This window comes from Triticum dicoccoides, chromosome 1A, assembly GCF_002162155.2.
Source record: "Triticum dicoccoides isolate Atlit2015 ecotype Zavitan chromosome 1A, WEW_v2.0, whole genome shotgun sequence".
Lineage (NCBI taxonomy): Eukaryota > Viridiplantae > Streptophyta > Magnoliopsida > Poales > Poaceae > Triticum > Triticum dicoccoides.
Window position 1 is genome coordinate 574,190,421 of NC_041380.1, and position 22,072 is coordinate 574,212,492.

A 22,072-nucleotide genomic window follows, 5' to 3' on the forward strand; every position below is an offset into this window, starting at 1 on the left:
AGCCCGATCGTTCGAGAGCCCATGCAATCTCATCCTCCCCCCTCCTCTCCTCAAAGGAATGTTCAGAATGGCATCCGCGTCGGGGGTGATGAAGTTTTGACGAATCACATCTGATTTCCATGTCCAATTTGCATCGTCAATTAAATCTGAAACAAGGTTCAGCTGAGTATTTCCACTTCTTACTGTCGGAGCCATAGAAATGGTGCCCGGGATCCACTTATCATCCCAAATTGAGATTGTTGTACCATCTCCAACACGCTTGATGAGTCCGACTTGCAAAGCATCCCTCCCAGCGATGATAGCTCGCCACATTGCAGATGAGAAACGTGGAACCGTAGCTTGCATGAAATCACATGAGGGGAAATATCTACCTTTGAGTACTCGGGCACATAGGGATTGAGGGTTTGTCAGCAGCCTCCATCCATGTTTGCCAAGAAGAGCTACGTTAAACAGCTCAAGATCCCGGAAGCCCATGCCGCCCTTCTCCTTCGGTGTTGCCAACGTATCCCAGGCCTTCCAATGCATGGAGTTACGATCCAAGGAGCTGCTCCACCAATACTTAGCCATGCAAGAAACTAGTCCCTTGCATACTTTCTTCGTTAACTTGAAATAACTCATGCTGAAAGTGGGAATAGCTTGGGCCACACATTTTATACGGACTTCCCTTCCGGCACAAGAGATCATTCTTTCCGACCCTCCTTGGAGCTTGCTACGAATTCTCTCCCCAATGTGGTCGAAAGTACCGCTTTTGATCCTACCCACAGCTGTAGGTAGACCAAGATAACGCTCACTGAACGCTTCAACGGAGATGTTCAAAGCATGTTTCAGTAGCAGCCTGTCTGGAGCCGAGGTGTTTGGGCTGAAGTAAATTGAGCTCTTATCTTTATTCACTGCCTGCCCGGAACCCCTCTCATAGATTCCCAATATTTCATTGAGCCGTTGAGCACTCGCCACCTTTGCTTGCATAAAAATAAGGCTGTCATCCGCAAAGAGGAGATGATTTATCCAGGTAGATCTATAGCTCACTCAGATTCCTTTGTCTACTCTCACACCACCGAAATAATTCAAGAGCGATGTCAATCCTTCTGCACAGAGCAGAAAGAGGTACGGTGATGCTGGGCAGCCTTGTCGAAGACCCCTTGAGGGGGTAAAAAAAGGAAGAAGTTCACCATTCACACGGATTGCGAATCTGACCGAAGTGACGCACTTCATGACGAGGGGAACAAACTCCACACAGAACCCAAGCTTCATCATGATCGCTTGCAAATAGTACCATTCGACACGATCGTATGCTTTCATCATGTCCAGCTTGATGGCACACGTTGCATTCCCCCCCTTCTTCCTCCTTCTCATGGCATGCACACTCTCATGTGCAATAAGTACATTGTCCGTGATAAGACGACCAGGGAAGAACGTGCTCTGTTCAACACCGACGATATCATCCATGCACTCCCGCATACGGTTAGCAATGGCCTTGGCAGCAATTTTGTACAGAACCGGACACAGAGAGATGGGTCGATATTGAGAAATACGCTGGGGGAAATGTACCTTAGGAATCAATGTAATAGAGGTGTCGTTCATACCAGTAGGTAATTCTCCCCCATTGAGAAAATCAAGCACCGCTGGAACAATGTCATCTTTGAGCAAACTCCAGTGGCGCTGAAATAAGCCCGCCGTGAAGCCATCAACCCCCGGGGCTTTGGACGGAGCCATCTGGAAGAGGGCTCGGCGCACCTCCTCTTCTGTAAATGGCCTGCCTAGTTCGTCATTCATAGGAGGGGTCACCCGGGAAGGAACCACGCCCAGCAACTCCTCTATGGAATGAAAGCCTTGTGATGTATACAACTGTTCATAAAACTGCTGCACTTCCGCTTGATCTTCATCCAAATCACTACAGACCGTACCGTCCGCACGGACCAGATTTTCAATTTTGTTCGTACGCTGGCGTTGGGCAGCCTGAGCGTGGAAATAGCCAGTGTTCCGGTCACCCTCCCGCAACCATGGAACACGAGATCGTTGACGGAGCCAAATTTATTCTTGGTGCAGGGCTAGCTTCAATTTTTTTGCCACTGCTTTCTCTTCATTTGATGGCCCCCTTCGTAAAGATTGGGCATGCAGCCTGGACAACTGTTCCCGCAACTTCCGAATCTTGCGAGTTAAGCTACCAAATTCCTTCGCGCCCCACGCTGCTAGGTTGCCTTGCAGCGCCGTGAGGGCTTGAACCACACCCTGTAAACCCTCTCGGCCCGCACCCCTTTCTCAAGAGTCTAGAACCAGCTTGTCATAATCCACATGCGATGCTTATGTCAAGAAACTTCAACCTGAAAAGCTCGAACCCAAATCGGAAAAATGCGTCTTCATAGGATACCCTAAAGAAACTATTGGGTATACCTTCTACCTCAGATCCGAAGGCAAGATCTTTGTTGCCAAGAATGGGTCCTTTCTAGAGAAAGAGTTTCTCTCGAAAGAAGTAAGTGGGAGGAAAGTAGAACTTGATGAAGTATTACCTCTTGAACCGGAAAATGGCGCAGCTCAAGAAAATGTTCCTGAGGTGCCTGCACCAACTAGAGAGGAAGTTAATGATTATGATCAAGATACTTCTGATCAAGCTCCTACTGAAATTCGAAGGTCCACAAGGACACGTTCCGCACCAGAGTGGTACGGCAACCCTGTCTTGGAAATCATGTTGTTAGACAACGGTGAACCTTCGAACTATGAAGAAGCGATGGCGGGCCTGGATTCCGACAAATGGCTGGAAGCCATGAAATCCGAGATAGGATCCATGTATGAAAACGAAGTATGGACTTTGACTGACTTGCCCGTAGAGCGGCGAGCCATAGAAAATAAATGGATCTTTAAGAAGAAGACAGACGCGGATGGTAATGTGACCATCTATAAAGCTCGGCTTGTCGCTAAGGGTTATCGACAAGTTCAAGGGGTTGACTACAATGAGACTTTCTCACCGGTAGCGAAGCTAAAGTCCGTCCGAATCATGTTAGCAATTGCCGCATTCTATGATTATGAGATATGGCAAATGGACGTCAAAACGGCATTCCTTAATGGTTTCCTTAAGGAAGAATTGTATATGATGCAGCCGGAAAGTTTTGTCGATCCTAAGAATGCTAACAAGGTGTGCAAGCTCCAACGCTCGATTTATGGGCTGGTGCAAGCATCTCGGAGTTGGAACATTCGCTTTGATGAGATGATCAAAGCGTTTGGGTTTACGCAGACTTATGGAGAAGCCTGCATTTACAAGAAAGTGAGTGGGAGCTCTGTAGCATTTCTCATATTATATGTAGATGACATACTTTTGATGGGAAATGATATAGAACTCTTGGACAGCATTAAGGCCTACTTGAATAAGAGTTTTTCAATGAAGGACCTTGGAGAAGCTGCTTATATATTAGGCATCAAGATCTATAGAGACAGATCAAGACGCCTCATAGGTCTTTCACAAAGCACATACCTTGATAAGATATTGAAGAAGTTCAATATGGATCAGTCTAAGAAGGGGTTCTTGCCTGTGTTGCAAGGTGTGAAATTGAGCTCAGCTCAATGTCCAACCACGGCAGAAGATATAGAAGAGATGAGTGTCATCCCCTATGCCTCAGCCATAGGTTCTATTATGTATGCCATGCTGTGTACCAGACCTGATGTAAACCTTGCCGTAAGTTTGGTAGGTAGGTACCAAAGTAATCCCGGCAAGGAACACTGGACAGCGGTCAAGAATATCCTGAAGTACCTGAAAAGGACTAAGGAAATGTTTCTCGTTTATGGAGGTGACGAAGAGCTCGTCGTAAAAGGTTACGTCGACGCTAGCTTCGACACAGATCTGGATGACTCTAAGTCATAAACCGGATACGTGTATATTTTGAATGGTGGGGCAGTAAGCTGGTGCAGTTGCAAGCAGAGCGTCGTGGCAGGATCTACATGTGAAGCGAAGTACATGGCAGCCTCGGAGGCAGCGCATGAAGCAATTTGGGTGAAGGAGTTCATCACCGACCTAGGAGTCATACCCAATGCGTCGGGGCCGATCAAGCTCTTCTGTGACAACACTGGAGCTATTGCTCTTGCCAAGGAGCCCAGGTTTCACAAGAAGACAAGGCACATCAAGCATCGCTTCAACTCCATTCGTGAAAATGTTCAAGATGGAGACATAGATATTTGTAAAGTACATACGGACCTGAATGTAGCAGATCCGTTGACTAAACCTCTCCCTAGAGCAAAACATGATCAACACCAGAATTCTATGGGTGTTCGATTCATCACAACGTAACTAGATTATTGACTCTAGTGCAAGTGGGAGACTGTTGGAAATATGCCCTAGAGGCAATAATAAAAGCATTATTATTATATTTCCTTGTTCATGATAATTGTCTTTATTCATGCTATAATTGTGTTATCCGGAAATCGTAATACATGTGTGAATAAAAGACACCAACATGTCCCTAGTAAGCCTCTAGTTGACTAGCTCGTTGATCAACAGATAGTCATGGTTTCCTGATTATGGACATTGGATGTCATTGATAACGAGATTACATCATTAGGAGAATGATGTGATGGACAAGACCCAACCCTAAACATAGCATAAGATCGTATAGTTCGTTTGCTAGAGTTTTCCAATGTCAAGTATCTTTTCCTTAGACCATGAGATCGTGTAACTCCCGGATACCATAGGAGTGCTTTGGGTTTGCCAAACGTCACAACGTAACTGGGTGACTATAAAGGTATACTACGGGTATCTCCGAAAGTGTCTGTTGGGTTGACATGGATCAAGACTGGGATTTGTCACTCCGTATGACGGAGAGGTATCACTGGGCCCACTCGGTAATGCATCATCATAATGAGCTCAAAGTGACCAAGTGTCTGGTCACGGGATCATGCATTACGGTATGAGTAAAGTGACTTGCCGGTAACGAGATTGAATGAGGTATTGGGATACCGACGATCGGATCTCGGGCAAGTAACATACCGATTGATGAAGGGAATTGTATGCGGGGTTGCTTGAATCCTCGACATCGTGGTTCATCTGATAAGATCATCGAGGAGCATGTGGGAGCCAACATGGGTATCCAGATCCCGCTGTTGGTTATTGGCCGGAGAGTCGTCTCGGTCATGTCTACATGTCTCCCGAACCCGTAGGGTCTACACACTTAAGGTTCGGTGACGCTAGGGTTGTAGGGATATGAATATGCAGTAACCCGAATGTTGTTCGGAGTCCCGGATGAGATCCTGGACGTCATGAGGAGTTCCGGAATGGTCCGGAGGTAAAGAATTATATATAGGAAGTGCTATTTCGGGCATCGGGACAAGTTTCGGGGTCACCGGTATTGTACCGGGACCACCGAAAGGGTCCCGGGGGTCCACCGGGTGGGGCCACCTGCCCCGGGGGGCCACATGGGCTGTAGGGGGTGCGCCTTGGCCTATATGGGCCAAGGGCACCAGCCCCAAGGGGCCCATGCGCCAAGAGATAAAAAAGGGGAAGAGTCCCAAAGGGGGAAGGCACCCCCTAGGTGCCTTGGGGAGGAGGGATTCCTCCCTTGGCCGCCGCCCCCCTAGGAGATTGGATCTCCTAGGGCCGGCGCCCCCTCCCCCCCCCTAGGATCCCTATATATAGTGGGGGAAGGAGGGCCTCTCAATCCACGCCTTTGGTGCCTCCCTCTCCCTCTCCAACACATCCTCCTCCTCCATAGTGCTTAGCGAAGCCCTGCCGGAGTACTGCAGCTCCATCACTACCACGCCGTCGTGCTGTTGCTGGAGCCATCTTCCTCAACCTCTCCTTCCCCCTTGCTGGATCAAGAAGAAGGAGACGTTACGCTGACCGTACGTGTGTTGAACGCGGAGGTGCCGTCCGTTCGGCGCTAGGATCTCCGGTGATTTGGATCATGTCGAGTACGCCTTCCTCATCCCCGTTCTTTGAACGCTTCCGCGCGTAATCTACAAAGGTATGTAGATGCAATCCGATCACTCGTTGCTAGATGAACTCCTAGATGGATCTTGGTGAAACCGTAGGAAAATTTTTGTTTTCTGCAACGTTCCCCGACAGGGAGTTCCATAGAAACCTGTCACTCGCCATTGTTTCGTGACATCACTTTTCTTCCGCACCACTAGATCAATATGGCCGGCACTATAACTCTTGAGATCAGCATCCAAGTTCGCAGACCAAAACATACCAATCCCCCCACTCAAGCCCGCGCTGCTAACTGCAAAACAGCTCGCAAACCCTAGCAAGGTTTTCAAGCTCTCAACACGTTGAGCTGAAATTTTCGTCTCCATAACAAATAGGAGACCGGGCCCTTCCTACTTCACTATGTTGCGAAGCTCGCGAACTGCCGCTGGGTTCCCAAGCCCCCGGCAGTTCCAGCTGAGACAACTCATTGGTCCCGGCGGGGCTACTCCGCAGCTGCCGCCGAACAATCCGAGTTCTGAGAATTTGTGGGCGTAGGTTTCTTCTTCTTAGGCTCCGGCTCTATCCCATTATCTCCTACCTCGCCCACCCTCTTGTCCACTCCAGCTCTAAAAACCACCATGGCATTGGTGGCCTCATTGTTCTGTACCTGCTCTGGGGTGGACACCTCTGTCATTGTGATCTGTCGATACACCTGCTTCTGTCCCTGAGGCCCCTCCTTCCTCTTGTACCTCTGCTTGTTCTTCTTAGGAGGGGAGACCACCTCAGGGTTATCATCCCTTTTTGCAGTCGCCATGCGAGCTTCCTTATTACCGTTTTGACTAGATTGCTGTTCCTTGGACGAGCCCTCGCTGGACACTGCTTTCTTCTTCTCTTCCGGCGCCCTCAGACAAGTCTTGAATGGTAGATCACCGTTTTCATCTCTCGAGCCCGACGTCGGACAGTGAAGATCCGAATGGCCCAAACGCCCGCATGAAAAGCAGAAGTTGGGCACCTGTTCATACTGAATATCATACCAGTCCCTGCTACCTCTAGCCGCGGAATCAATCAAGATCCATCGCCGCAATGGCTTCCGGACATCAATGGTTACCCTGGCTCTCAGGAAACCACCAAAGGGGTCGAATTGAACAGTAGATGCGTTCTCATCAATTTGCCTTGCCACTGCTTTGCCCCTTACATCACTTCTCAGATTAAACGGGAGGTTTAGAACCCTAGCCCAAATCTGAAGTTTATCGAACCGTAACTCTGACGGCTGCATACTCTCCTTAAACTCCGTGAGAATCACAACATGTTTGCTCACATGCCATGGTGATCCGTCCCACACGCGATCGCGATCACGTTGGGTCTCAAATTCAGCCACGAAGATGTTCTCACCAGCCGAGTGGAATACCAGGCCTCTAGGGTTTCCCCAAGCCGGGCGCAAAGCGTTGGCGATCGTCTGGATATGCAATGAATTCCGGTGCAGGACCTTCCCCGCGATCGCCCATACCTGCCTAGCGCCGTCGTCCACATCGTCCAAGACCAGCGGTGTTGCCTCCTCTTCCGTGAGATCAAGCTTCCCCATGGCTTCCTCCATGCGCGCCCTCGCCGTCCTAGGCGAGAGAGCCCCCTTGCCACTCGATGATCTCGGTGCCGCGGCCATCCGGGTTCCTCTGCGCAGCCCGCCGGTGAAATCGGTCGGCGGCCGCCGTTTTATCCACTCGAAACCCTAATCGCCTCCTGAGGGCTCCTAGTTTTCCGGGGAAAAAGGGGCTTCTAATTTTCCTTTGAGTACTGTGTGTGGACTATCATCAGATGCTCAAAGGGCTCTGAAAATGGTCATCATGAATGGCTCGCCTTCGGGCCCACCAAATCGCCCATATAATAACGAGTACGCGCGTAGTATCCGTCGGTGGGAGGGTGTCCAGTAACCAGAGCATCCACAACTTGGGATCTGCGTCAAGTAGTGGATCTTCGCACAGACCCAATCAAGCTAGCGATCGAACTGGGCTGGCCCATCTTAGAAGTTAATGAGTACACACATCCAGTTTTAGGAACATTCTGGAAAGTTTCATCCTAGTTTCTCCGGTTTTGGGAACATTCTAGAAGGTTTGTAAACCATTTTTATTGGTTTTTCGCCTTCTCATGGTTTTTTTACTAATTGTTTTTTTTCTTTCTTTCTGTTTCTTCTTCTTTTCTTTTTTCTTTTTCTTTTTGTTTCAGTTTCTTTTCTTTATGTTTTTGTCCAAAAATTTCATGATGTCTTCAGAAAAAATGGGGATTTCAATAAATAATTCCGTTTAGAAACTTGTTGGCTAATTTCAAAGAATATTCATATTTCCAAATTTTGTTTCGAAGGTTGAAAACATCTTCTTGTTTTAAAAATTGTTCACAAATTTCAATAATTGTTCATGTTTTAAAATTTTGTTTGGGAGTTTAAAGATAAATTCCGTTTCAATAATTGTGCGCAGTTTACAAAAAATGTTCATGTTTTCAAAAAAATTGTCCGATGTTTTTAAAAAACATCTAGTTTTCATAAAATGTCTGCGTTCTGAATTTTGCTTTGGAATTTCAAAAAATGTTCCCATTTTAAAATGTTGTGTTTTCAAATTTTGTTCCAGAGTTTCATAAAATGCTCGTGTTTTCCAAAAAAATAGAAATTTCAAAAAGTTCCCGTTTTGAAAAAATGTTCACGTGTTCATTTTTTCCCCGAGTTTGAAAAAATTGTTCATTATTTTCAAAAATAAAATCCCGTTTTTGGATTTTTTTTAAATCACAAATTAAAAAAGTGTTCACGTTTCATAAAACATTCTTCTTTTTTGGAAACAATTTTTTTGCGTTCGAAATTTAGAAAATACTCGGATCTGCGATGGTTTTGGTTCTTAATTGATTCGCGCAGCAAAATATTCAGATACGGTCGTTAATTCAACTGGCAGCTTGGTCGCCTCCTCCCAGCTCCATTCGCCCACCATTAAAAAAAAAAAGCTCCACTCGCCTGCGCCGGCATCGCAGCCCCCTCTCCGCCGGCGACTTCGCCCAGCGATTGCGCCGGCTACCCTTGACTCCCGTGAAACCCAGATCCGCTCAAAGGCACTTACTTTCCTCCACCGCATCGACCCGCCGGAAGAAAGGAGTGCGGCCGGCGACCTGAGCCTCCTCGCCCCGGCAGCGGCGAGCCTTCTTCCCCCCTCCCCCGATTCGAATGAGGTGAGCCTTTATCCTTCCTCTTCTCTCCTAATTTCTTCTTCACCTCTTTTCATCTCGCGGGAATAGACCCTAGGCAGCTAGGATTTCCCCCCTAATTCAACTCTACCTACATGTACTTACCCAGCTGAGGGGACTCCAATAGTCCGATAGATGATGGATGCTTCCGAGGAGATTTCCCCACTGTAAGAGCATCCAGTCTCCCCATCCCTTCAGATTGCTCCCCAATTTGTTTCATTTCCAGCAGTACTGTATTTCTTCAGTGTCCTGCAGTTTGTTTGATGCTGATGTTTTTATGCCATATTGGTGGAAGCAATCGGCCCATTGCATTGATGCTTTTGCTTTGTTCGCCGCTCCGATTTTCCAGGCTCCGTCCAGAGAAGAAACCGTGTGCCGATGGCGAATCGCAGCAGCATTCACCGGCATCCATGGTGCCGGTATCCAAGGTGCTCGACGACGACAACCTCCTCATTGAGATCCTCCTGCGCGTCAGCTTCCCCACCACACTTGTATGCGCCGCCCTCGTCTGCAAGCGCTGGCTCTGCCATGCCTCTGACCCCAAGTTCCTCAGCCTTTTCCGCAAGCGCCACCCGCCTCGCCTCCTTGGCTTCTACATATATATAGGGTCGTCCTGGTTATGGTTGGGCGCCCCCCTGCTCTTCGTCCCGATGCAGCCCCAGCCCCCAGAGCTCGCCCCCTTCATCTGCCGGGTCGCGAGCCATAGCTTCGGCGCCGACAATGACAGATTATGCATCATGGATTGCCGGAATGGCAGCGTCTTAATCAGATGCCGCAGAGGAACTATATTGACACATGGAGTGCACCGCCCACTATGCCCCCAGAGAGACATTGATGTCATCCCACCACTCCCAAGAGCCCAGTACCACGGTCAAAAATTTTTCAATACAATCCTCTCCAAAGAAGAAGGCGGTGTCTTGTCCTACCTGTATATGTTGGCCGAATTTTTCAGCAAGCCAAAAATTTTCAGGGTGCACGTGTATATGTTGCAAGGGGGCATCTGGTGCATGCATGCCTCGGCCACGACACAGCTCCCTCGTCTGCTGACGTCACTGGAAGTCGTGCTCGTTGACGAGAAAATCTATATGGCTGACACCTTCAGTGATGAAATTATTGTCTTGGATATGACAACCTCGGGTTTCTACACAATTCCGCTCCCACAAGGAGTGAATTTTCACTGTGTTCGCACCATCATGTCACGCGCCGGTGATGCTTCTGGTGTATATCTCACCCATATCCATGTCAAGGAGCTACAACTTTGCATCTGGCTCCACAAAGGGGACAACTGGTTGTTGGTTCATACAATTTGTTTGCATCAGATGTGGGATAATTTGAGGATGCTAGATCAGACCCTTGAGGATGAGCATATTAGTTTTACTTGTATAAGCAATGTGGGGGATAATGCTGAATTTGTGTTCTTGGAAATGTGTGGCTGCATTTTCTATCTGGATGTCACAAGCAAGACACTGCGTAAAGTGCATGGGGTGACAGTAAAGGATCGACCGTTCAATGATGTCTATCCTTTTATGATGATTTGGCCGCCCAAATTCCCCGCGCCCAAGGATGATCCTGCAAGGTTTGCTATTTTGGCCTTTAGATGGTCTGTATATTCCTTTTGTTGAGGTTACATAGTTTTGCAATATGCACTAGTTTGGTATAGCTGTGGTATGGTATTAGTATATGCTTGATTCTTTGGGCCATTTTAACAATACTAACTACGCGATATTAGATAATGCTTCCCTTAAGATGTCTTAAAATCACTTGTGCAATGGGCTAATATTACGTGGTGTTTACGACCATACAAGGTATAGAACATGTATAGGAGCTTGACCTCTGTACTTCATTATCGTGAAATATTATCACAAACCAATCAAGCCTGGAATTTTAACTTCTCATTTCTTAAGTCATTATTTTTGCTGAACCTATGTATGTGATTGTCTTCACTGAAACTTATGCATGAGATTGTAATACTTGTTTTTTTTCGCTGAATGTTGCTTAGTATTTTTTTGCCTTGGACACAAATGGATGTACATTTTACACAACCAGGTATTGTTGAGGTTATACTACAAATGGCTAGTCCAAGCTAACGCTTGATAATTTGGGCTTGTGTGTCAGGCATTTTTCCTTGTATGATTAGATTTTTTGTTTTACTGAAATACAAACTATGAAATGGAAACATGTTGCTCTGCAAATATATATACCATTTAAGCTCTATTGGCTGTAGCTTTTGATAAACTAAAAAAAAACCCTATGTTGCTGGACAAAGTTAATTTTTTGATTTCTGAGTGTACATAACATTTGACTAACAAATGGTAATAAAATGTTCTGATGCTGAATTACCTCTACTACATCCTGATCCTTCCTCTGTTTCCTTGAACCAGAAATGCCATGTGAAGGAGGATGATATCAGGAAGTTTTTGGATGGTGAGCGACAAGGGTGAGCAGAGAACTGCATTTCCTTGGCTGCAGTTTCACTGTAACTCATAGTGTATTAGTTGAGATGATGTATAACTGGAGCAGGTAGTCCTATCCCTATGGTACCATGCCTACTTGTGACCAACATATTTGGTTTTGTGACGAAAACTCCCTGTATGCATGTTAATTAATAGTTATGTTTTCTGATCCACTTGGGTCATTCAGTCCGATCCACTTGGGTCATTCAGTCCGCTGCTTGCTCTTTTAGTTAGTTGTGGTGTTTGTAACTCTAATTTACCAGGCAAAATAAAACAAAAAACATCTCTTTGAGGTCAGTCTGTCTACTTTACATGGATGGCCATGGCGCTGGCTTCATCATTTTCACTGCAATATCAGTGGCTAGATGGATCATAGGTGTCCTGCTGAAGCTGAAACAAATGTACAGATCTAGTGCACATCATGTTCCAGTAATCCGTTGTGTGTCATTTTAGTGAGTGTTTTGCTATGTCAATTATTTTGTCTAGCATCAAGATCATTGATGCTGATACTGCTGCAGTAGAAAATTTGTCATGATTCCATATTATTTTATCATTCCATGCGGATACAGTGGTAACATAACTGGGGTCACTAACAGTTCTACATTGGCGCCGGCAATTGGCTGATATTATTAATTGAGCAAATTTGAGTGGGACTACACTCTGGATAAGGTCAATTAAGGATGATCTACTCTTTGTAAATGACTGAGCTTGCCTCTGGCTCTGCCTCTCCGATTAAGCAGGTGAGAGTTCTCTGTTCTTCTTCCTTGTACGCCATGAATCATTGAACTATGATACCTTCAGTAGTTCTGTATGAGAGTGGTGCTAAGGCAATATTTTTGCAATGTTGCTGATGTTGCTCAGTAACCCCCATCCTGAATCCTTTTGTTTCAGCTTGGAACAGAAATGCCATGTAAAGAACAAGGACGTGAGGAAGTTCATGGTGAGCACATATTTCCTCTGTAGCTCGTAGCAGAAACTGTATTGTATTAGAGTTGAGAACCAACATTATCTGCGGATAATGTGCTTCCTAGGATTGTATCCTACCAGCTTTTGTATATCATTTCATCCGTCTAATTGTTCAAAGAAAATAGTCTTTAGATCCAACTAGTTAATGTAAATGATAATTGGTGATTTGGTCAACTTCATCTAGTGCGGCATTTTGACTGCCGGTACTTACTTTTGGATTTTCATTGTATTTTCTGAACATAATGTAATATATATCTAGTATTCAAGTGAGCTCATGCGTAATTGTATTAAAACATGGTGGTCTCCTTCATAAACTCCGCCACACCTGAAAATCATTTCTGCCTCCGTGGTTGCTCTACAGAGATGGCAATTAATTAATGCTAAGTCCATCCCAACTATTTGATTAATTAATTAATTAATTGCAATGAATATGCTTAATCTACTCACGCATATATGTTATTTTATGGTTTTCACAATCAAATATACTCCTCCTTTTGGTAGTAGTAGCTTTGGCCTGTTGGTGAAAGATGGAAATCCTCTTCTCTGAGCCACCAACTATCAAATTTCAAACTGAGATTGGTAGTAGTAGCTTCCCATGTCCATCAATTTTTGAACTTAAAACTGAGATTGGGATCGCAGTAAGTTGAAGCAACTAATGGAAGCTAAAATATGATCATGATCATTAGTAATTAGGCAAGTGATTGCACAATTGCGCATGGGCTAGACACAGATCAAGGACTCGAGGTGATCCTGGATGGACGCGGCTTGTCTGCCGTGAAGAAGGCACGGCAGAACTGCCGTGGAGCATAATCTCAGCCGTTCTTATCTCGTCAAGCTGATCCAACGAACAGCAAACAACCCGTCTCTCTTCCCTTCTACTCTGTGAGTATTTCCATTTCCGAGCAACAGAGCTAACGCAGAAAGGAAAAACAGAGCATAGTCGAACGTCCAGCAACGCCGTGGCTGTCCGATGTTGCCGTGGCTGTCCGATGACGCACTGCCGCCGCCGTCGGACTTGTCACCGTCTCGTCGCTCTCGACGGCAAGGGAGCAAAACTGACGACCTCAAGCAGAACGCCGGCCTAAAGTTCAGACTATGAGCAAGCCTGAAACACACACAAAGAGAACCAGGAAGTACAAAACAAAGCCACCTTGGCTGCTACTAAACGCTTATCTCATTCCTTAATCAACACATAGTCAGAGATACAATTTTCAATCAACAAACGTCAAAGTGTTGATGCACATTTTGCACTGGAGCATCACAGAGTCACAGACGGATTACTACGCCATGTCCCAAAAGGCCAAATTGCAAATGCTTGTTTTAGAGGATTTCTAAATTTCTAAACACACAAATCCTGGAGCCACACCAAACACTTCTTAAAACTTCGTCTTAAAATCTTTGCATGATCAAAAGATATATTCGGCATCAATGTCTTCAATACTAGAAGCCTGCATTTTAAAGAACATTTGATATCTTAACACCAATGCATTATTGACTTTAGCAAAACCTGATATCTCAACACACTTGCACATGGAACATGCCGTCAATAGATCGGTGAAGCTTCGGAACCCAGAACCTCGGGAATTATTATTCTGATTTTGTGTATTTGTGCTCCCACTTTCTTGTTGCTGGGAACCCAACATTTAAGTAAGTCTCTTGTTTCAGAAAACTTCAACATTCAAGTAAGTCTCTTGTTGCATATAATAAAGAACATACCTTAGGTAACTCTTGTGCTTTCACAACTTCAGCTTGTTCTTTCTTCTTCTTCCCCTTGTGGAATTTGTCAAGCCACCTTAGTTTCTCCTTTTTGTTTTCTTCCGAGGATATTTTTTCTTCAGGCGCGCAGAAGCTAAATGATCATTAGATTTTTCTGCTATTACTTGTGTATCACATCCCTTATCAGGGTTACTTTCATTTCCATGTTGCAGCTTGGCAGCAATAACCTTACGAACACTATCGAGCGCATCATCTAGTAAAACACAACATTCTTCAGATCTAGACGCTGGAGTGGCCAAATTTACGAACTTGTGCGAGAGATATTTGTAGCGAAGAACAGCAGCCAACATTGGATTCTCAACAACATTTCGTCCACTTCTATCTTGAACAGTTCCAGACCGTGCTTCTCAAGTCCATCGCTTCAAAATATAATGCGCTGGTAGTAACTTAATGTTCATCAAATCAAGAATTCGAAGAGCATGCACACATAATATCCCTATTCTCTCAAATTGTCCACAACTACAAAAAGCTGTTTGCTCCAATGGATTAGCAATGACTTTGCATTCCTCTTCAAAGGTTGGCGCTTCAAAAGGAGTACTAATAGTTACTGCAAATTCATACTCCACATTCAATTGTTTAGTGCAAGCTGCAATGGATCTCTCATATTCTTTTTGGAAACATTCAAATATGACCGGAGTGTAAACTTGGCTTGCTTGGACCAGCATGGGTGTTCTCATTTTGACCCTAGGTACTAGCTCCCTTGACTCATACTCCGAACTCAACTCAATGTCTCGTTTCCCTTGCACAACCCTTTCAAAATGCTTGAAAAAACGGATCACGTCAAGATCTGATTTCAAATGGTGCTTGAGGTCATTGTTCAAACTTTCACTTAGTTGTGTACTTCGCATCCCCAAGGTGAATGCATCCTTCATATAACATGCAGCCCACTTCTCTTTTACCTTATAAATGCTATTTGACCAAGTTTGTTTCTCTACTTTAGTTCTCATGGTGTGAAAAGCTTCCTCAAAATTTTCCAGCTCTTCGTACTCGAACACACAAGCACTAAAGTCTGCAAGAATATTTGATCCTTCCTTTTCCTTGTCCTCTTCATTTTCTTTGTCCTTATCCTTGTCCTTGTCCTTGCGACAAGATAAATGTTTAACGGCATTTTGCATTATGTGAAAAGTGCATAGCCCATGTCGTGCTGCTGAAAACACACTCTCCACTGCATTTCCCATTGCAGTGTCTTGATCGGTATATATGGTCTTGGGCTGCTTCTGATTGTGTATTGACAGAAAAGTTTCAAAAAGCCATCTAAAAGATTCAAATGTTTCATCATACAGAAGACAAGCACCAAAAATAACAGTTTCTCTGAAATGATTGAACCCAACAAATACGCCAAACGGCTGATGCTCCTTGTTTGTTCCAAATGTGGTGTCAAAAGTTACAACGTCACCGAAATGAGCATAGTCAATTATCATTCTTGCATCAGCCCAGAATATATTTGTGATCTGTTCTTCACAATCATGTTGTATGTCATATTGAAATGATGGATTTTCTCGGATTTTATCCTGGAAATATTTCAAGATACTTCCTGCTTCACCATATTTTAGTTCCCTTTGGCGCTTAGTACGCAAGTATTTTTTGTGATCCCGTTGAATGTAGCCAAGGATGGATGATCCGCCAACTCGCCGGCAAGCTGATTCATGTGCAGCTTTTGGTCCAATACCTGAATCATCGGCAATTTCAATCTCAAACGCTTGAATTTCAGTTATCTTTCACTGTGAGGGCATGAGGCGGCATGTTTCTTGCAACTGCAACATGTGATTGTGTTCAAGAACAAGATCAAAAACTTTGTAATTACCATTTTCCCGATCTATTGTGAGACCCATACGAGCTTGGCAACCAGTCCTAATTTCTGCTCGAGGTTGCTTAATATGCTTATCTCTTTTGTCTTTTCCTCGACGACCCTCTTTACGACACACAAATCTGCATGAAGTGATTGTTCCATCAAATTTGCTCGGATTTGAGCACCTTTTCCTAACACCAAACCCAACTCTGCCACCATAATGCCCCCAAAAAATCCAAGCCTCATCCAAACTGCTAAACTTCATGCCAATGTGTGGTATCCAGCTTGGTACATCATTTCTGTAAAATAGCCAACACCAGACAATGGTTAGGAGATTGGACACAATTGTTTCGTCTAAAACATAAAGAGGATTATGTTGCTGTTGTTGTAATGCTTCTCACTTACCCAATTGAAGCAGAGGTCTGGTTTTCCTCGTCGATTTGTTGGTTCTCCATGCTACAGAAGCTCACTTGGGTGGATTGCACAAAATCAGCAGTGATTAAACAGAATTCAGAGTGATGTAGAAAAGATAAGAAGATGAGGGTGAAGGTGGACTGTGGCCGACGGCAAACAAGATCGTGGATTGTGTTTTACCTTCAAGAATATGGAGAGCGTGAGGGTTAATGGAGGGAGGCAGCGGCGTTCGGATGCTGTCGGCCACGGCAGCCCGCCGTCTTCCGAGTTGATCGCTGTTTGTAGCGACGACCCGCCGTCTTCAGCGATGATCGCCGGCGGCCACGGCGGCGCGCCAGTGGATGATCGTCTTCGTCTCTCCGCGCCCAGCCGAGAACCTGACTTTTGGCGCCAGAATACGAGCTGGCGGCTGCTTTTTGGCGCCAGCGAAAGAAAGAAAGGAGAGATTTGGCGTGCGCCCTGCGTGCGTACGTGGACGGGGCTGTTTTGCTGTTCGTTGGATCAGCTTGATGAGACAAGAACAGCTGAGATTATGCTCCACGGCAGTTCTGCCGTGCCTTCTTCACGGCAGACGAGACTAGAGCAGAAAACTTATTATTATTATTTTTTGCGGGGAGCAGAAAACTTATTATTATTATTATTTGCGGGGAGCAGAAAACTTATTTAGACCAAGTGTAGTTCTCTGGACCAGAAAATCCCATATCAAACAGAGCACAAAGCTGAACTTAAGCGGCATGTACGAATATAATTCACGTTAAGGCCTCCTTTGGTTTGTAGGAATTTCATAGAAATGCTATAGGATAGGATTTGCAAAAGAAAATTTTCTTTGAAGCCCTTTGGTTTGTAGGAATGGATTCCTATTCCTGTGTAGGATAGGTGTAGGATAGGAATCAATTCTTCACATTTTGGAGGAAAAAGACATTAGCTGGGACTCAATGAAAAAATTCCTATCCTATGCATCAAATAACATCTCTTTATTGATAGGAATTGAGATGCATGTCATCTCACTTTCTATGGTTTTTCTATTCCTATAACATTTATATCCTATGAACGAACCAAAGGAGGCCTAACATAATTCCCCACACAGAAGACTGATTTACCTAGATTATCGTACATAAAACTAGTATAATATGGCTCCGAATCTCCTGCTGGCAATCACACCCGCACACACTAGGCGAAAACTAACCCTTGGCGCTACTTGAACACCCCCGAAGCTAGCTAGGATAACATAAGAACTACTGTAGCAAACTAGGTAGAGACCTGCACTTCCTTCGACGTTGTTTTCTCACATCTCAAACAGGTCTTGTCCTTAAACACTACCACCATAGCACTTTCATAATGGTGGTCGATGAAGTTCGCCGGCTTACCGTCCGGAAGGTGCTGTTGCCGGCGGCAGCAGAGAACGCACGGACGCGCCATCACATCCCCCACCGCGCGCGCCCTTCGTTCCTCCTCTCGAGCCGGTACGGCCCCCGCCTGTTGCGCCTCCCAAGAGCTTGCCATTACCGCCAACGCCCTTGCCCTTGCCCCTTGCCGCCACCGGCGGTGGCCGCCATGTTCACGCTCAGCTTCTTGTTGTAGTCCTTCCCCATGAGCGGAGTACCACGCCACGCGCTCGATCTCGATCCGTGACTCTGCGTCCTTGTTGTTTCGATCGCTTGGTTTGGGGTGCGACATCCGCGGAGGCATGGATGCGGTTACCTATTAGGCCCCGCTTGGAATAGGGGTAAATCTATACACCCGTATTACTTTTACAAGTTTATATCACTAGGCATGTGTGATTTCCATCCGGAAATGAAAACGACACGTACATGGATCTAAGAAGACACGCACAGCCCCTCCGTTTTTGGTCTATATATAGTCAAGGTTTTGGTTACCGCATATTTCCGTACCCCTCAGTAAATCGTTATACCGAGTAAAAAATACCAGTTTTTTGAAATTTTTGAATTTAAACACTCGATTTACAGTAAAGTACGTAGGATCTAATTAATGCCATGAGAGTTGGTTCTCGCATGTTGGTAGCAACCTAGTTCCTGTTTTGAGAGGTCTCTGGTTCGAATATTCGTTCATTCACTTATTTGAATTCAAAATTCAACTATAAAATTCGTTCGAAATATTCTCGATATTTCTCGGTAACCGTGGTAACCACATTTACCCGGCCCCCTCGGTAAAATTGCCTCATTCGGTAATCAAAACCTTGTATATAGTACAGTTTTTTGTTTTGCGAGAAAAACTTCTGATCTATTCATTAACTGGCAAGGTAGAAGAAAGAACACCAAAAGTAAAAGTTACATTCAGATCCATAGACCATCTAGCGACGACTATAAGCACTGGAGCGAGTCGAAGGTGTGACATTCATCGTCCCTCCATCACCAGAGTCAGTCAAACCTTATTATAGTAGACAGTCGGAAAATCGTCGTGCTAAGGCCCTAGGGGACCATCGCACCAGAACAACAACAACAGCCGATAATGTGAAGCATGGATTGGAAGGATCCAACCTGTATAGTCACGAACATAGAGGAACGAAGAGTCAATTCAAGCAGATCCACCAAAGACAAACGCCGATTGAATCCCACGAGATCCGTCGAGAGAAACCTCCACACACCCTCCGATGACCCTAGGAGCACCAAAGGGAGAGGGCGCTAGAAAGAACCTCATTCCATCTTCAGTAAACCGCTGCCGCGTCGCCTTTCTAAGCATGATACAAACTCGAGCAGAACAATACAAAAATAAAAAGGAAGCCCTCCCGCCGGCAAAGACCAGGATTCACGGCGCCTCCATGGCCCTAAGGCCACACGAGATGAGGTAGGCCAGTGGCAGTGCTGCGGGAGGCAGTGGAAACCCTAGCGTGGGCGCCCTTGTGTGGGTAGGAGCGAAGCGGATCCACTAAAATTAATTGTAAAACTGAGATTAAACTTATTATTTTTGCACTCCCTATGTTACAGAAAGGAGAATCAAGATCTTTTGTCTATATGATACAAGTGTTAGTACCAAATTCACTCCTTAGGATTCACCATGTTTGTCGTGAATAGGTGGACAACTTGCCCCCCATTGACGATGGTGATGACGAAGAAAAGTGGCAACGCGGATGGAGTGCAAAGGCCATGTGAGGATTTGTTTGTCTCATTGTGACGCACAGGCTCTTCTGCTTATATCAAACAAGGGAATATTTCGTCCCATGAATAATCCCAAGACAGACTCCCTCATGCAAACTAAGCTATTTCTCCTCCCAATTCCTATTTTCTATCCTCCTCCTAGTTACAGTTGAATAGACCAAGTTTGATCATTTGGCAAGCAATCAAGCTATGAGTACCAAAATTTAAAAAACCCGGCAGCTAGGCGCTGGTCGGCCAACAAAAATTTCGGTCGATCGGGCACCAGGCGTACAATCAAAGCCATTAGGTCCGCGCGATCCCCCTCTTCCACCCCCGCGCCTTCTTCTCTAAAGAAACAAACCCCCATCGCGTCGTCATGGACGAGTGACACACCCGCCCTCAAAGCAACGCTAGGCGCGTCTCGCCAGTCACTACTATCGCTGTCGATTGCCGCCCCTCACCCCGTCGTCTCTTGTGTTTCTTGTCGGCTCCGCACATGCAGCGGCATGCCTCCATGGTTGCAGCTCCCCCTAGTGACGGTCCCAACTCCGGGGCCAGTAGCCGCAGCTTCCGGTGGAGACGGTCACCGGTCGGAGCACCTCCGGCGACGCCCTCGCAAAAAAATGTACTCTCCATTAGGTGCCAACAACAACAAAAAAAGTCAGACAATTGTTGCAAAAAAGTGTATTGGTTCCAGCAAAAACTAGCTCACCGATGCCGCATGTTGTCGCCATTGTAGCAAAATTGTTAACTGGTTGTAGCTTCCGCAATGTAGATAAACAACATCGACGTTGGCCGGCTTCTACGTATGGTGACAACAAACCCTGTCGCTGCTGGTAGCAAAAAACCGCATGGTTTGCAGCAAAAAAAAACGTTGTCGCGCATCGTCGGGGTCGTATCATCTTCACAAATGATGTAGCAAAAAAAAAATATGTGTTGCCGGTAGTAGCAAATGAAGCCGCCGGTTGTAGCATAACACTAGTTCCAGCAAACAAAAACAACGACAAAATCTAGTAGTTGATTCCAGCAAAAAGGTTTATTGGTTGAAGCATCCCTCACCGCCGGATGTAGCATATCCCGTGGCCGGCTGCAACACTCTATAAATAAAAAACGAAGCTGTGTATGGGCACATCCATAAAGACTATTGCATCATCGTGAGCGTCGACCTCACAGCGGTGTGTGTGAGGGGATGGAGGACAACAACTATTGGGAAAAAGAACGGCACCGCCACCCCATGCAGAAACCATGGGGAGGCTCGGTCGTGAGGTGGCTGACATGCAGCACTGCCATCCCCACGCAGAAACCAGCAGCCTGCGGTAGTTCGTTGCGGGAGAGAAAAGGACGTGAAAAGGAGCAGCAATGGACCGTATCTCTTTTTAGGCAAATGGACCGTAGATGGAAATGGAAGAAGAAGAAGAAGATATTAAAAAATAAGATCCATGGGCTAGCATCTCAAGACATATCTCTACTCCTAATGGAGCAGTTGGTAGTCTCGCTTCCAGGTTTTTTTTCGTCCCACCTATCATGGTTTTTTTTCGTCCCACCTACCATGGTTTTTTTTCAACCGGTTTTTTTCATCACACCATCCCCACCCCTACCCCACCCCATTCACCGCACGCAGTCAGGTTCCGTTTCCCCCCTTACGTCCCCGATTCATGCATGACAATCAATTCTTTCCAAACGCAATCATGCATGACAATCAATTCTTTCCAAACGCAATCAATTAACTTAAGGTAACCAGACACAATCAATTCAATAAAACGGAGCGATATCTCGGGCGATTTTCTTGCTCCCGATATATAATGGTGCTAGCCAATCTGTTAACAAATGAGAAGGAAACAATCACGTGTATGTAGGGAAGATAATCGTGGAGATTGCAGGGCAGTTAAGGCCATGCGTCACATGCAGGAAGGATTTCCCGAGTTCAGCGAAAGAGAAGGAAATCTGAGTTGGTGAATAGTCTCCACGATTTATTTTCGTCTGGCTTTTTTTCGTCTGGTTTTTCTTCGTCCCACCTCCCACCACCACCCTCTCACCGGTTTTCCTCTTTTCTCGTCTAACCGGCAACACCCAATGTATTTATGGTAATCAATCATAATTAATCCACGTATAGTAAGGCTATAAACTCAGAAATCTCAAATATGATTATTATAGTAATAAATCCATCCAGGTATGGTAAGGTCATAACTCAGGAAATTTCGAATATGGTAATTATATGGCAATAAATCAATCCAGGTATGGTAAGGCTATAAATATAAAGGAAAACTATTCCTGTGAGACGTCTAATACATGGCTTTCGTCAGACCAGCATCTCACCAATCGTTTTGGAGCCATGCATCCAACAACACCTGGCTGTACTATATAACCCCTCCGAATCATCCTCACATCCACCATCAAACCCTAATCAACTACCTCCCCACCCTCTCTGCCACACCTGCCATCTGGATCCTCCTCGCTTCAACCTCGCTCT

The 22,072-nt window shown here is 45.5% G+C and overlaps 1 protein-coding gene across 2 annotated transcripts; it reads left to right on the forward strand.

The window, feature by feature from the left end:
• Positions 1-8,834: 8,834 nt before the first annotated feature.
• LOC119291692 lies at positions 8,835-12,810 on the forward strand. Of its 2 annotated transcripts, XR_005142598.1 has the most exons (6): positions 8,835-9,094; positions 9,219-9,276; positions 9,459-10,685; positions 11,491-11,629; positions 12,159-12,302; positions 12,454-12,810. XR_005142598.1 is itself a non-coding variant. In XM_037570508.1 (4 exons), exons 2-4 carry the CDS (start codon positions 9,245-9,247, stop codon positions 11,501-11,503), a joined length of 1,272 nt encoding a protein of 423 aa, XP_037426405.1. In that variant the 5' UTR covers positions 8,835-9,094; positions 9,219-9,244; the 3' UTR covers positions 11,504-11,770. The 2 variants fall into 2 exon arrangements, 1 of the variants encoding a protein (XP_037426405.1); XM_037570508.1 differs by lacking the exons at positions 12,159-12,302; positions 12,454-12,810 and having other exon boundaries at positions 11,491-11,770.
• Positions 12,811-22,072: the final 9,262 nt, after the last annotated feature.

Excerpts from the sequence above, each read along its gene's own strand:
- LOC119291692 (XM_037570508.1), top strand. The coding sequence starts at position 9,245 with ATGATGGATGCTTCCGAGGAGATTTCCCCACT. Across the intron at positions 9,277-9,458 it reads TCCGAGGAGATTTCCCCACT|GCTCCGTCCAGAGAAGAAAC; the intron begins GTAAGAGCATCC and ends CCGATTTTCCAG.